A 15,612-nucleotide genomic window follows, 5' to 3' on the forward strand; every position below is an offset into this window, starting at 1 on the left:
CTATGAGGTGAGAGGCAGGTTCTGCTGAGTCAGTGGGCCCTCAGTGGATGACTGAGGAGTTGGTTAGCTTCCTGACCGATGAATTTAAGAAGCAGCAGTAGGCGGCGGGAGGTGAGGATCTGGAGAAGGCATTTGGGGGGGGGGGGGGACGGACACGACTTTGGCCCCAATTCAGGGAGCCTTGGGCAAAATGGACCAGTGGGATAGAGGTACAAGTTGCAACGATACAGAAGGTGGAGGTTACACTCTCTGATCACAGTGATCAGGGTGCCTCCCTGGAGGCAGAGATGTCGTTGCTGGCTGAAGTGTGTAAAGCATTAAGGGCCAAGATTGACAATCTGGAGAATTGTTCCAGATGGTTAAACACAAGGATTATTGGGCTGCCAGAGGGCCTGGGAGACTCCAATTCCTTGACTATATTTCCAAGATGTTCGAAAGTTGGTGGGGGAGCAGATCTTGTCTTTGACTGGGCCCATAGATCGCTGAGGCAGAAGCCCAGATCTGCAGAGCCACTGCAGCCGATAAATCAGGTTTCATCGATACCTGGATTAGGAGCGGGTACTGAGGTGGACGAAGGACCATCGAGACTGTAGTGAGGGTGATGCCATCAGAATATACCAAGATGTTGGGGAAGAGCTGGCGAGAAGGCTTGCGGGTTTAACAAGGCCAAGGCCGTGCTGTACAAAAACAAAGTGAAGTTTGGAGTGTTGTAGCCGGATTGTCTTTGGGTGACTTTCAAGGTTAGAGGTTATTACTTTCATGCACCTGAGGAGTTGCTCAAGAAGTTTGGCTCCTTTTCAGGGCACAAATTAAATGTGGGCAAGAGTGAATATTTTCTGGTGAACCCTCGGGAAGGGGAGCTGATCTTGGGAGGCTGCCATTTTGACCGGCCAGGACTAGCTTTCGGTATGTGGGAATCCGGGTGCCCATAATTGGGCCACGCTCCATAAATTAAACTTTTCTAGTCTGGTGGAGGGGATGAAGGCCAATTTTGAAAGGTGGGATGCTATCCAATTTATTGTTCTACTACTGGGCGGCAAATATCGATAAGCTGCTGTATTGTTCTTTGTTCTTTGGAGGGATACGGCACTAGGAGGTGCTGAGGGTTTTGGCCAAGGTTGGTATCATGACCAACAGGTTTGGAGGGCCGAATGGCCTGTTCCTGTACTGTATTGTTCTTTGTTCTTTAGAAGGTGCGGGGCTGGTTCGAGGACCCAGACTCTACATGGGGGCGGATGGAGGAGGTTTTTGTCATAATATCCACTCATGTATATAATGAGGTGCAGACAGGCAGTGATTGACACACAGGATGACCAGTAAGCATACAGCACAGTACAGCCAATCACCAGACAGGACACTACCACTATAAAGCCAGAGGACACTAGGTTTCCCGTTCTCTCTGGACCCAGCTACTGAGACAGTCAGAGTCCACGAGCTAGCCAGTGCAAACACCATGCGGTGGCAAGTAAGTCTGGTCAGGCTACTACAAGGTCACCAGTCAGATCAGTATCGTGTCGACCCATAGCTGAATATGTATAGCAGTTCTATAGTTGAACAAAACAGTGTTGGATCTTCTCCAGTGTTAGACGTCTGTTTCTAACGTCCCTGCATTGAGTGCAGTCCAGATTGAACCAACCTGCCTAACACATCAGTTTTGTGCATCGGTTCGAGACTGAGGGCTCTGGTTACTGTACCACATCCATGTTCCCCTGCTGAATTCTCTTCCAGCACAGTGGTGATTGTCACTTTGAGAATTTGGAATCAGTTTAGGCAGCATTTTAAACTGGGTTCCAAGTCACTGTTGGCTCTGAATTGCAGGAACCATAGCTTGTGCCATCTGGCTTAGATTCATTATATAGGGCATGGGAAAAGGAGGGGTTAGTAAGCATTAGAGACATGTTTCTGGGAGGGAGGTTCGCCAGTCTAGAGAATTTCCAGCTCCCGAGAGGGAACATATTCAGATACTTTCAGGTGAACGATTTTTTACGAAAGGAACCTCCTTCATTTCCCTTGGTACCTTTGACTTTGCTTAGGGACAGAGTCCTGTCCTTGGCCGAGTTAGGAGAGGGTAAGATTTCGGAGGTCTACGGGCAGATGTGGTGACAGAGTAGGCGGCGTTGGAGGTGGTAAAGAGGAAGTGGGAGAGTGAGCTGTGTTTGGTCTTTGAGGGGGGAGTGGGGAGTGAAGCTCTTCACAGGGTCAACTTCACATGGTCATATTCGAGGTTACGCCTGATCCAGTTCAAGGTGGTGCGCTGAATGCACCTGACCAGGGCACGAATGAACGGGTCCTTCTCGGGGTAGGAGATAGGTTTGAGCGATGCTCTAGGGGGTGAATCACATGTACATATTTTTGTCTTGCCCCAAGCTCATTAGTTTCTGGGTCTCTGAGGGCGGCATGGCGGTGCAGTGCTTAGCATTGCTGCCTTGCGGTGCCAACGACCCGTGTTCGATCCCGGCCCAGGTCGCTCTCGGAGACAGACATTCCAGCGCGCTCTCAGAGACAGACAATCCAGCGCGCTCTCAGAGACAGACACTCCAGCGCGCTCTCAGAGACAGACAATCCAGCGCGCTCTCAGAGACAGACATTCCAGCGCGCTCTCAGAGACAGACAATCCAGCGCGCTCTCAGAGACAGACACTCCAGCGCGCTCTCAGAGACAGACAATCCAGCGCGCTCTCAGAGACAGACACTCTAGCGCGCTCTCAGAGACAGACAATCCAGTGCGCTCTCAGAGACAGACAATCCAGCGCGCTCTCAGAGACAGACACTCCAGCGCGCTCTCAGAGACAGACAATCCAGTGCGCTCTCAGAGACAGACAATCCAGCGCGCTCTCAGAGACAGACAATCCAGCGCGCTCTCAGAGACAGACATTCCAGCGCGCTCTCAGAGACAGACATTCCAGCGCGCTCTCAGAGACAGACATTCCAGCGCGCTCTCAGAGACAGACAATCCAGCGCGCTCTCAGAGACAGACAATCCAGCGCGCTCTCAGAGACAGACAATCCAGCGCGCTCTCAGTGACAGACAATCCAGCGCGCTCTCAGAGACAGACAATCCAGCGCGCTCTCAGAGACAGACAATCCAGCGCGCTCTCAGAGACAGACAATCCAGCGCGCTCTCAGAGACAGACAATCCAGCGCGCTCTCAGAGACAGACAATCCAGCGCGCTCTCAGAGACAGACAATCCAGCGCGCTCTCAGAGACAGACAATCCAGCGCGCTCTCAGAGACAGACATTCCAGTGCCCTCTCGGAAGCTGACACTCCAGTGCCCTCTCGGAAGCTAGAGGTGGGTTTTTACGCAAAGAGTGGTGAGGCCGTGGAATGCCCTACCTGCAACAGTAGTGAACTCGCCAACATTGAGGGCATTTAAAAATTTATTGGATAAGCATATGGATGATAAGGGCATAGTGTAGGTTAGATGGCCTTTAGATTTTTTCCATGTCGGCGGTGCAACATCGAGGGCCGAAGGGCCTGTACTGCGCTGTATCATTCTATGTTCTATGTTCTAAGCTGACACTCCAGTGCGCTCTCGGAAGCTGACACTAGAGTGCAGTCTCAGAGACGGACACTCCAGTGCGCTCTCTGAAGGCGACATTCCAGTGCGCTCTCGGAGACAGACACTCCAGTGTGTTCTCGGAGACCGACAATCCAGTGCGCTCTCTGAAGGCGACATTCCAGTGCGCTCTCAGTGACGGACACTCCAGTGTGTTCTCTGAAGGCGACATTCTAGTGCGCTCTCGGAAGGCAACATTCCAGTGCGCTCTCGGAAGGCAACATTCCAGTGTGCTCTCCTCAGTGACGAGCGCTCCCCAGTGCGCTCTCGGAGACCGACATTCCAGTGCGCTCTCAGTGACGGACACTCCAGTGTGTTCTCTGAAGGCGACATTCCAGTGCGCTCTCGGAAGGCAACATTCCAGTGTGCTCTCAGTGACGGACACTCCAGTGCGTTCTCTCAAGGCGACATTCCAGTGCGCTCTCGGAGGGCAACATTCCAGTGTGCTCTCAGTGACGGACACTCCAGTGCGCTCGTGGAAGGCAACATTCCAGTGTGCTCTCAGTGACGGACACTCCAGTGCACTCTCTGAAGGCGACATTCCAGTACGCTTTCTGAAGACGACATTCCAGTGTGCTCTCAGTGACGGATACTCCAGTGCGTTCTCTCAAGGCAACATTCCAGTGCGCTCTCGGAGGGCAACATTCCAGTGTGCTCTCAGTGACAGACACTCCAGTGCGCTCTCGGAGGGCAACATTCCAGTGTGCTCTCAGTGACGGACACTCCAGTGCGTTCTCTGAAGGCGACATTCCAGTGCGCTCTCGGAAAGCAACATTCCAGTGTGCTCTCACTGACGGACACTCCAGTGCGTTCTCTGAAGGCTACATTCCAGTGTGCTCTCAGTGATGGACACTCCAGTGCGCTCTCCGAAGCCGACACTCCAGTGCGCTCTCGGAGGGCAACATTCCAGTGTGCTCTCAGTGACGGACACTCCAGTGCGCTCTCCGAAGCCGACACTCCAGTGCGCTCTCGGAGGGCAACATTCCAGTGTGCTCTCAGTGACGGACACTCCAGTGCGTTTTCTGAAGGCGACATTCCAGTGTGCTCTCAGAAGGCAACATTCCAGTGTGCTCTCAGTGACGGACATTCCAGTGCGTTCTCTGAAGGCGACATTCCAGTGTGCTCTCGGAAGGCGACATTCCAGTGTGCTCTCAGTGACGGACACTCCAGTGCGCTCTCTGAAGGCGACATTCCAGTGTGCTCTCAGTGACGGACACTCCAGTGCGCTCGCGGAAGGCGATATTCCAGGGTGCTCACAGTGACGGACACTCCAGTGCGCTCTCCGAAGGCGACATTCCAATGTGCTCTCAGTGACGGATACTCCAGTGCGCCCTCTGAAGGCGACATTCCAGTGCGCTCACGGAAGGCAACATTCCAGTGTGCTCTCAGTGACGGACACTCCAGTGCGCTCGCGGAAGGCAACATTCCAGTGTGCTCTCAGTGACGGACACTCCAGTGCGCTCTCTGAAGGCGATATTCCAGGGTGCTCACAGTGACGGACACTCCAGTGCGCTCTCCGAAGGCGACATTCCAATGTGCTCTCAGTGACGGACACTCCAGTGCGCTCTCTGAAGGCGACATTCCAGTGTGCTCTCAGTGACGGACACTCCAGTGCGCTCTCCGAAGCCGACACTCCAGTGCGCTCTCGGAGGGCAACATTCCAGTGTGCTCTCAGTGACGGACACTCCAGTGCGCTCTCCGAAGCCGACACTCCAGTGCGCTCTCGGAGGGCAACATTCCAGTGTGCTCTCAGTGACGGACACTCCAGTGCGTTTTCTGAAGGCGACATTCCAGTGTGCTCTCAGAAGGCAACATTCCAGTGTGCTCTCAGTGACGGACATTCCAGTGCGTTCTCTGAAGGCGACATTCCAGTGTGCTCTCAGTGACGGACACTCCAGTGCACTTTCTGAAGACGACATTCCAGTGTGCTCTCGGAAGGCGACATTCCAGTGTGCTCTCAGTGACGGACACTCCAGTGCGCTCTCTGAAGGCGACATTCCAGTGTGCTCTCGGAAGGCGACATTCCAGTGTGCTCTCAGTGACGGACACTCCAGTGCACTCTCTGAAGGCGACATTCCAGTGTGCTCTCGGAAGGCGACATTCCAGTGTGCTCTCAGTGACGGACACTCCAGTGCGCTCTCTGAAGGCGACATTCCAGTGTGCTCTCAGTGACGGACACTCCAGTGCGCTCGCGGAAGGCAACATTCCAGTGTGCTCTCAGTGACGGACACTCCAGTGCGCTCTCTGAAGGCGATATTCCAGGGTGCTCACAGTGACGGACACTCCAGTGCGCTCTCCGAAGGCGACATTCCAATGTGCTCTCAGTGACGGATACTCCAGTGCGCCCTCTGAAGGCGACATTCCAGTGCGCTCACGGAAGGCAACATTCCAGTGTGCTCTCAGTGACGGACACTCCGGTGCGCTCGCGGAAGGCAACATTCCAGTGTGCTCTCAGTGACGGACACTCCAGTGCGCTCTCTGAAGGCGATATGCCAGGGTGCTCACAGTGACGGACACTCCAGTGCGCTCTCCGAAGGCGACATTCCAATGTGCTCTCAGTGACGGACACTCCAGTGCGTTCTCTGAAGGCGACATTCCAGTGTGCTCTCAGTGACGGACACTCCAGTGTGTTCTCTGAAGGCGACATTCCAGTGCGCTCTCCAAAGCCGACACTCCAGTGCGCTCTCGGAAGGTGACATTCCAGTGTGCTCTCAGTGACGGACACTCCAGTGCGTTCTCTCAAGGCGACATTCCAGTGCGCTCTCGGAAGGCGACATTCCAGTGTGCTCTCAGTGACGGACACTCCAGTGCGTTCTCTCAATGCGACACTCCAGTGTGCTCTCAGTGACGGACACTCCAGTGCGCTCTCGGAGGGCAACATTCCAGTGTGCTCTCAGTAACGGACACTCCAGTGCGTTCTCTGAAGGCGACATTCCAGTGCGCTCTCGGAAGGCAACATTCCAGTGTGCTCTCAGTGACGGACACTCCAGTGCGCTCTCCGAAGCCGACACTCCAGTGCGCTCTCGGAGGGCAACATTCCAGTGTGCTCTCAGTGACGGACACTCCAGTGCGATCTCTGAAGGCGACATTCCAGTGCGCTCTCAGAAGGCAACATTCCAGTGTGCTCTCAGTGACGGACACTCCAGTGCGCTCTCGGAAGGCAACATTCCAGTGTGCTCTCAGTGACGGATACTCCAGTGCGCTCTCTGAAGGCAACATTCCAGTGTGCTCTCGGAGGGCAACATTCCAGTGTGCTCTCAGTGACGGACACTCCAGTGCGTTCTCTGAAGGCGACATTCCAGTGTGCTCCCAGTGACGGACACTCCAGTGCGCTCTCCGAAGCCGATACTCCAGTGCGCTCTCGGAAGGCAACATTCCAGTCTGCTCTCAGTGACGGACACTCCAGTGCGTTCTCTGAAGGCGACATTCCAGTGTGCTCTCAGTGACGGACACTCCAGTGCGCTCTCCGAAGCCGACACTCCAGTGCGCTCTCGGAAGGCAAAATTCCAGTGTGCTCTCAGTGATGGACACTCCAGTGCGCTCTCCGAAGCCGACACTCCAGTGCGCTCTCGGAAGGCAACATTCCAGTCTGCTCTCAGTGATGGACACTCCAGTGCGTTCTCTGAAGGCGACATTCCAGTGTGCTCTCAGTGAAGGACACTCCAGTGCGCTCTCCGAAGCCGACACTCCAGTGCGCTCTCGGAAGGCAAAATTCCAGTGTGCTCTCAGTGACGGACACTCCAGTGCGCTCTCCGAAGCCGACACTCCAGTGCGTTCTCTGAAGGCAAAATTCCAGTGTGCTCTCAGTGATGGACACTCCAGTGCGCTCTCCGAAGCCGACACTCCAGTGCGCTCTCGGAAGGCAAAATTCCAGTGTGCTCTCAGTGATGGACACTCCAGTGCGCTCTCCGAAGCCGACACTCCAGTGCGCTCTCGGAAGGCAACATTCCAGTGTGCTCTCAGTGAAGGACACTCCAGTGCGCTCTCCGAAGCCTACACTCCAGTGCGCTCTCGGAAGGCAAAATTCCAGTGTGCTCTCAGTGACGGACACTCCAGTGCGCTCTCCGAAGCCGACACTCCAGTGCGTTCTCTGAAGGCGACATTCCAATGTGCTCTCAGTGACGGACACTCCAGTGCACTCTCAATAGTGCCATCTTGGAGATAAAACATTGAGATGAAGCCTCACTGGCCCTCTCAGGTGGGTACGTGAAAGATTTTATGGCATTATTTGAAGAAGGACGGGATCAATATTGATGCCTCAACTAATATCACTGAATCAGATAATCTTGTCACAATGACTTTGCTGTGTGGGGGTTGGCTGCGAGACCTGCTGTTTTCCAACAGGGTCTTCTCATTCTATCCCCCAGTCCAGTCTGCACCCACAGAGCATTGAGCTGCTTGGCACCAGCAGAAACACAGAATATGTAAGAATGAAACATTTAACTGGAGTTTGGAAACTCGCCAAGATCTGAATCATAGGATAAAACTGCAAGAATAAACCAGCTTCCACGGAGCAGTCAACCTAGAGATGAACTTTCACCTTTCAGCTCTGAGTCGAACTCAGAAGAGGTACTGATCCAACCATTGGGTTTAATTGTGGAATTTGCCAAGATATAGGATATAAATGCAATGGATTATTTCTGTTTATTCAGCATCTTCTCAATCAAGATAAAGGAAAACATATGTACCACATCTGGCAGGGCCGGGAGTTCAAAATCTATGCTACTGTCCAATACACAAGCCTGGTTAGAGGCTGGGTCCTGTATTATCTCTGCTAAGTTAGAAGTGTTCAATAGTCAAAATCAAACTCCAAACTCAAGCTGGGAGCAGCGGCTAGCTGGCCATTGTTAGTTTGAATGAGAAAAGGCCTCTTTTCTCCAGGAAAACCCATTTCCTTAAATCCCTCACCCCTCTTTCCTCTTAGTGTATAGTAATTGGAGAATAGAGCAAATGAATGCACGGCTGAAGAGGAGGGAGTGCTTTGGTTTCATAGATCATAGAATTTACAGTGCAGAAGGAGGCCATTCGGCCCATCGAGTCTGCACCGGCTCTTGGAAAGAGCATCCTATCCAAGCCCACACCTCCACCCTATCCCCATAACCCAGTTACCCCACCCAACACTAAGGGCAATTTTGGACACTAAGGGCAATTGATCATGGCCAATCCACCTAACCTGCACATCTTTGGACTGTGGGAGGAAACCGGAGCACCCGGTCACCGAGAAGGTACGGGCAATCAAAATGGGCCCCGTGTTACATGATGCCACAGAAATTTGATCTTTCTATGGGCCAGTTAATTACTATGGCCGATTTATTCTGAATTTGGAGACCGTCCTGGCCCCCTCAACTTGCTTTTGAGGAATCACCAGCCCAGGATGTGGTGTTTAAAAAGGTGAAGCGGCAGTTGCCCTCTTCGGCAGGTGTCGACACGTTTTAACTCTTCTCAGCCATTGTATGTCACGTGCGATGCTTCACCATATGGCATTGGGCAGGTCTGTCCGTGACCGTCTGATCGCTTTTGCCTCCCGGACGCTGGCTGCGGTCGACAGAAAATCTACCCAGATCGATAAGAAAGTCTGGCGGATGTGTTCGGTGTGAAGCGATTTCATCAATATGTCTCTGGCAACTATTTCTTTATTGTCACCAGTCACAAGCCTTTGCTCGGCCTCTTCTGTGAAGACAAGGCAATTCCAACAATAGCATCTGCGGGGATTCAGCCCTGAGCTTTGTTATTGGCTGTGGACGGATACTCTTTTGAGCTCCGTCCAGGGACCCAGATGGCGCATGTAGACACGTTGAGCCGTCTTCCTCTGCAAGTCGAGTCCGTGAACCCCCGACAGCAGACAAGTTATTGCTGCTCTGAACATTATGCTACTGAGCCTTTATAAGGCTCTAGTTCGGCCCCATTTGGAGTACTGTGTCCAGTTTTGGGCCCCACATCTCAGGAAGGACATACTGGCACTGGAGCGTGTCCAGCGGAGATTCACACGGATGATCCCTGGAATGGCGGGTCTAACATATGATGAACGGCTGAGGATCCTGGGATTGTATTCATTGGAGTTTAGAAGGTTAAGGGGAGATCTAATAGAAACTTACAAGATAATACATGGCTTAGAAAGGGTGGACGCAAAGAAACTGTTTCCGTTAGGCGAGGAGACGAGGACCCGTGGGCACAGCCTTAGAATTAGAGGGGGTAAATTCAGAACAGAAATGCGGAGACATTTCTTCAGCCAGAGAGTGGTGGGCTTGTGGAATTCATTGCCGCGGAGTGCAGTGGAGGCCGGGACGCTAAATGGCTTCAAGGCAGAGACAGATACATTCTTGATGTCGCGAGGAATTAAGGGCTACGGGGAGAATGCTGGTAGGTGGAGTTGAAATGCTCATCAGCCATGATTAAATGGCGGAGTGGACTCGATGGGCAGAATGGCCTTACTTCCACTCCTATGTCTTATGGTCTTATGGACTGCTTCCCCATCACTGTCTCGTGTGTTCCCGACTGGACGCAGACCAACCCTGTGCTCACAAAAGTGCGACATCGCAGTGAGAGCATCGGCACCTACCTGTGGAATTGAAGGCTTTCTCGTCCAAATTATCGTAGCTGGCCATCGAAGATGGTATCCTCCTGTGGGGCACCGGGGTTGTTGTCCCGGCGAAGGGAAAGCTGTTGTGTTGAAGGACCTTCACAATGGACATCCCGGAGTGTCCAAAATAAATATGCTGGCGAGAGGCTACGTCTGGTGGCTAGGTTTGGACATGGATATCGAGACGATGGCCCAGCAGTGCTCCATTTGTCAAGAGCACCAGACGTTCCCCACAGTGTCACCGCCACATGCATGGGAGTGGCCGTGACATTCTTGGGCTTGCTGATTTCGCAAGTCCCTTCTTGGTTTTGATGTTTCTCATCCTGTTGGACGCCCACTCGAGTTGTTGAAAGTGCACAAGATGGCAGCGATCACCTCCCGGGTGACCGTCGAGCGATTGCGTATTTTATTTTCCAGGCATGGAATCCCTGAGGTACTCGGAAACAATAACGGTGCCTCTTTCATGAGTGAAGAATTTGCCACTTTTGTAAAAAGCAACGGGATTCGCCATGTCGGCACCGCCCCCATACCATCCAGCATCGAATGGCCTGGCTTAAAGGGCTCAAGAAACAGACATCCGGCTCAATGGACACCAGACTCGCAAGATTTTCATTTTTGCACCAAACCAATCGCACACAGTAACTGGGGTGGCCCCGCTCAGATGATAATGGATCGCAGGCTTTGCACACGGCTGAGTTTGATTGTGCTGGACATTGGGCAAAGGTACGCAGGTAACCAAGAGGTGCAAGAACATTGCCCAGTTCGACGGCGACCTCTTCGTCACTTCGCACATGATGACACGGTGTTTGTTCATAACTTCAATGATGGGGCTCTCTGACTCTCTGGGATTGTCGTCCGATGAACGGGACCAGTCTCATACCAAGTTCAATCAGGGGGCAACTAATAAGAGGCTGGATCACCTTCACTCACGGAGGTTGCTCTCTCAGGAAGTGCCTCGAAAGAACCTGTGCTGGATCTTCCGGCTCCATTGCCGAACCAGCTTGCTGTGACGCCTCCAGTCTCTCTCAACGCCGACATGCCCAACGTTGTGTCTTCTGAGTCCGAGATGGAGGCACAGGCCTCTGAGGCCTCGGACGCCAACTCTGTAGCTCAGCCGCCTAACGACAATCTTCCACCACAACATTCCTGCCACAGACGGCGCTAACCACAGCAGCACACACTGACTGATCTAACACCTCAGCTCCATGAAGACTTGCCGGAGCCCAAGAGACTCCGATGTCCTCCGCCTGCTCCTCCCTCTCCCTCTCATCGCTTATCAAGGGGATCTTCGGGCTTCGTGGGAGGAGGAATGTAATATCCCGGATGGGACCTGCAGGGGTGGGAATGCTTGTCTTCCCCGTGCTCCTCGCGAGTACAAGCTCCCCCGCTAGGAGTGGGCTATCTCGTTAATCACTGCATAAAAGGTCGGCCAATAAGGTGACAACCAGAGGAGAACCTGGCGGGATCTACCGGGTTGTACACATATTGTTTGTGTGAATGGGGCGGCACGGTAGCACAGTAGTTAGCACTGTTGCTTCACAGTGCCAAGGACCCAGGTTTGATTCCCGGCTTGGGTCACATTCTGTGTGGACAGTGTTCCCCGTGTCTCCGTGGGTTTCCTCCGGGTTCTCCGGTTTCCTCCCACAAGTCCCGAAAGACGTGCTTGTTAGGTAATATCGACATTCTGAATTCTCCCTCTGTGTACCCAAACAGGCACTGTAGTGTGCTTACAAAGATTTTCACAGTAAGTACATTGCAATGTTAATGTAAGCCTATATGTGAGAATAATAAAGATTATTATTATTAAACTTTGTTTCTTTTTTCACCCGGTGTGTGATCAATTATGTGTGAAATGGGGGTGGGAGTGATTCGTTCCATCGTGTTCGGGGAGATGGTTGTGTGGAACACCTTTGCTGTGGAGTCATTGTTGTAATGTTGGAAACATGGCAGCCAATTTGGGCAGCAATGAGATAACGAGCTTCAACACACCCAACTCAGGCTGTTCAATCTCATGAGAGGCTTCTCGTGAGATTTGTGACACTTGGAACACATCGCAAGATCTAATGAGGCCTCTCGAGTCAGCAAGACCTGGATCTCAGCTCTCGCTGGGCGAGATCCTGTTTACATACTCAAGTGCATCCGATTCTCCTGAGGCCGGGAATGAACACCCAACCCTGCGCGACCTCGCCTTGGTGCCGTTTAGCACTGGTCCACACAAACGTGGACCAGGTGTAATGGCACCTGGGGGAGTCTCCCAGGACATCGGAGGTCTCTGGGTGGTCAGGCTCCGGACCTCTGGGCAGGGTGACACTCTAGCACCGCTGGCACCCGGGCAGCTTGGCACTGCCAGCCTGGAATATTGGCACTGTCATCCGGGCACCATGGCAGTGTCATTGTGCCCAGGTGGCACTATCATGCTGGCAGGGGAACTGCGAGGGCCCCGTGGCTGGCAGTGCCTGCTTGTCCATTCCAGGGATAAGGCCCGGATGCCCTGCCCTTATGTGGTCGGGTCGGGGTTGAGGGGTGGGCGGGGGGGAGGGGGGGCATCGGAAAGGCTGCAGTGGGGATTTTGCGAGGGTAGGTCGAGAGATTGGGGCAATCTTTAAAAATGGTGCCCCGATCCAAGAGTTGCCTTCCTGCATTGGTGCGCTAAGCTCGTCATTGCAGGAAATGAGGTAAGTGCAGCCTTGGAAGAATATTCCTGACCAAGCACAGGAAAAAAAGCGTCCTGTTTGATAGTGGGGTCGTTCTCAGCACTGCAGGCACCAAGAAGGATTGTTATATGTGCCCAAAAGGGACACTGTTTTGCACATTCAATTGCACCCAACATTAACAGATAATGTGGGCAGCACAACTGGATAGCAGTGTGGCTTCACAGCTCCAGGGTCCTAGGTTCGATTCCCTTCTGGGTCACTGTCTGTGCGGAGTCTGCACGTCCTCCCCGTGTGTGCGTGGGTTTCCTCCGGATGTTCCAGTTTCCTTCCACAGTCCAAAGATGTGTAGATTAGGTGGATTGGCCATGCTAAATTGCCCTTAGTGACCAAAAACGTTTAGGAGGGGTTACTGGGTTATGGGGATAGGGTGGAAGTGAGGGCTTAAGTGGGTAGGTGCAGACTCGATGGGCCGAATGGCCTCCTTCTGCACTAACTGATCGATGTTCTTGGTTCTATAATGAGCAGGATTCCCCATTGCTTGACGCCAAAATCGTGTTCACCGGTCAGGCAGAGAATGGGCTCCGACACCAAAATCGGGGCCGGCGCTGGTTTGATGCCGGTTAGCCATGCTCCGCCCCTGCAAAACAGCGGCATCGTGACACGGGCGCCGTCGCAATGCCATTGGCGCCTCATCGGCCGGCCCACCCGCGATGTTCCGCTCTGATGGGTCAGCTTCCCGACAGCGCGGCCAACATGTGATCACACAAATCGCAAACCCGGCGTGGTGGCTGCGGACTGTGTCCAGCAGTGCCACATTCGACCAGGATCCGTGCCGCTGGCCGGGCAGGCTACTGCGAGGGCTGGGGGGGCTGGACAGGGGATAGGCTGTGGGGTCGCAGGTGGCAGGTTGGGTGTTCGCACAGCCGGCACTATGTGTATGGCGCAACCGCTGCAGGTATTCAATCATGCGTATGCGAGGCCCAGGACCAGGCCACTGTCCAGCCATTTTCGGCACGGGAGACAGGAGTCCCAGTCAGCACCGGTACTAGCCCCTCACCAGTACCAGAATCGGTGAGGGGTTTGTGTTGATTTCTATGACGTAAACCTCCCGAGGAGTCCCCGTTCAAGCTAGCACTTAGCCACAAGAACAGAGAATCCAGCCAAATGTGTTTTTTGTGATGTTGGTTGGAGAGTGGGTTCAGCAATGGGTGTAACTCTCCTGATCTGCCTTAAGTCGTGGCATCTTTTGAACCGTTCTGAGAAGGCAGACTGAACCTTGGTATAACGACCCATCTGACATACATCTCTGACAGTGCGGCACTCCCTCGGTACCAGGTTCAAGTATGGGCCTTGTTTTCTGTGCTCGTGGCTTTGGATTGGGGCTTAACCCCACAACCTTCTGATACAAAGCTGAGAGTGTCACCGCTCAGCCAGGGCTGAGAATTTAACAGCCATCTGTACTCAAGAGGTTTCTAGAAATTTACATACAAGATTCCAAAGAACACCTTGTACTGCCACTGAAATGTTTCAAAGCACCGTCTGGGGTTGCCTTGAATGCCAAAATGAGACCAATATTTGGAAACTTCTCTCCACATCCAGCTGGACATGTCAACGTTACCCTGGTTTAAATGTCAACGATCAGATTAAGGTGACCTTTGTTTATTGATGAACTTGGCTAAGGAAGCAGGGTTATTGTATGGGCTGCGATTACAGTGAAGTTGCCCAAAGGTTGGCATTGTTTGGAAAGCTACTCCTAATACCGTGTTTGGGTTGGCGTTTGGAACACTTGCTGTAATCATCCTCATAATGCACAAGACACAGCTGGCAGCATTTATGGGAAAATTTGTGGATGAACTGACCTTTGTCTTTGTGTCCTTATCAACACAGAAACACTTGGTGTGAACCTTCCCAGTCATCTGAGGTAGAGCAGCAAGTGGATTCCTCACCTCGGCATTCCTTCGACTCTTCGGAATGAGTGACTCTGTTGCGCACTGCGAGGAAGACAGGGAATAGTCAGTGATGCACAACTGAGTTTGGGTGCAGAAATTCAACTGTACGAACATCTTTAAGTCCTCATTAAAAATTACTTCAATTTACTCTCATCTAAGATGTCTAACAGTATGACAGTGTAACAGTGTGATGGTGTAACAGTGTCACGGCAGTGCTACCGTGTAACAGCATAACAGTATAGTATTGTAACAATATGACAGTGTAACACTGTGACTGTGTAATGGTGTGGCAGTATGACGGCATTACAGTGCAACAGTGTGATGGTGTTACAGTTTAATAATGTGACAGTGTCATTGTATTACAGTGTAACGATATTACAGTGTGACGCTGTTTCAGTCTGATGGAATTACAGTTCTAGTGTGTTGGGTCATGGTGATACAGTGTAACACCTACAGTGTGATGGTGTTACAGAGTAACAGTGTGATGGTGTAACGTGTGATGGTGTTGTAGTGTAATACTGTTACAGTGTAACAATGTGAGTGTAATGGTGTGACCATGTGACACTGTAACAATATGACAGGCTTTCTTGAGTTAAGATAGTGTGAGTTTATTAACTGCCATCAGGTAAGGAAAAATGGTCAAACCCATGCATCTCCATTTGCATGGATTAGAGTCTCATAGTATTTATAAATGGAACTGTCTTGACTTTTGAGGAGTAGGCGATGACACGCAACGATTGATTCCAGTACAGTTGGCTTCTGCTAGTGAGTAGTAGACTCTTGGATTCAGGTGTTCCATAGTTTGGTGCAGAGATTTCAGTTCTTTTCGCAGCTGTGATCCTTTTGCTGGTTGTTTGACTTCCACAGTCAGCG

At 52.3% G+C, this 15,612-nt stretch overlaps 1 protein-coding gene across 5 annotated transcripts in view; it reads right to left on the reverse strand.

The window, feature by feature from the left end:
- col16a1 (collagen, type XVI, alpha 1) overlaps positions 1–15,612 on the reverse strand; it is a 476,156-nt gene that overhangs the window by 315,098 nt on the left and 145,446 nt on the right. For all 5 annotated transcript variants that reach the window (XM_038801937.1, XM_038801918.1, XM_038801946.1 and 2 more), the window contains exon 8: positions 14,650–14,781. In XM_038801937.1, coding sequence (XP_038657865.1) covers positions 14,650–14,781 — 132 coding nt within the window. The remainder of the gene's footprint in view (positions 1–14,649; positions 14,782–15,612) is intronic.

Source organism: Scyliorhinus canicula, chromosome 1 (genome assembly GCF_902713615.1).
Source record: "Scyliorhinus canicula chromosome 1, sScyCan1.1, whole genome shotgun sequence".
Classification (NCBI taxonomy): Eukaryota; Metazoa; Chordata; class Chondrichthyes; order Carcharhiniformes; family Scyliorhinidae; genus Scyliorhinus; species Scyliorhinus canicula.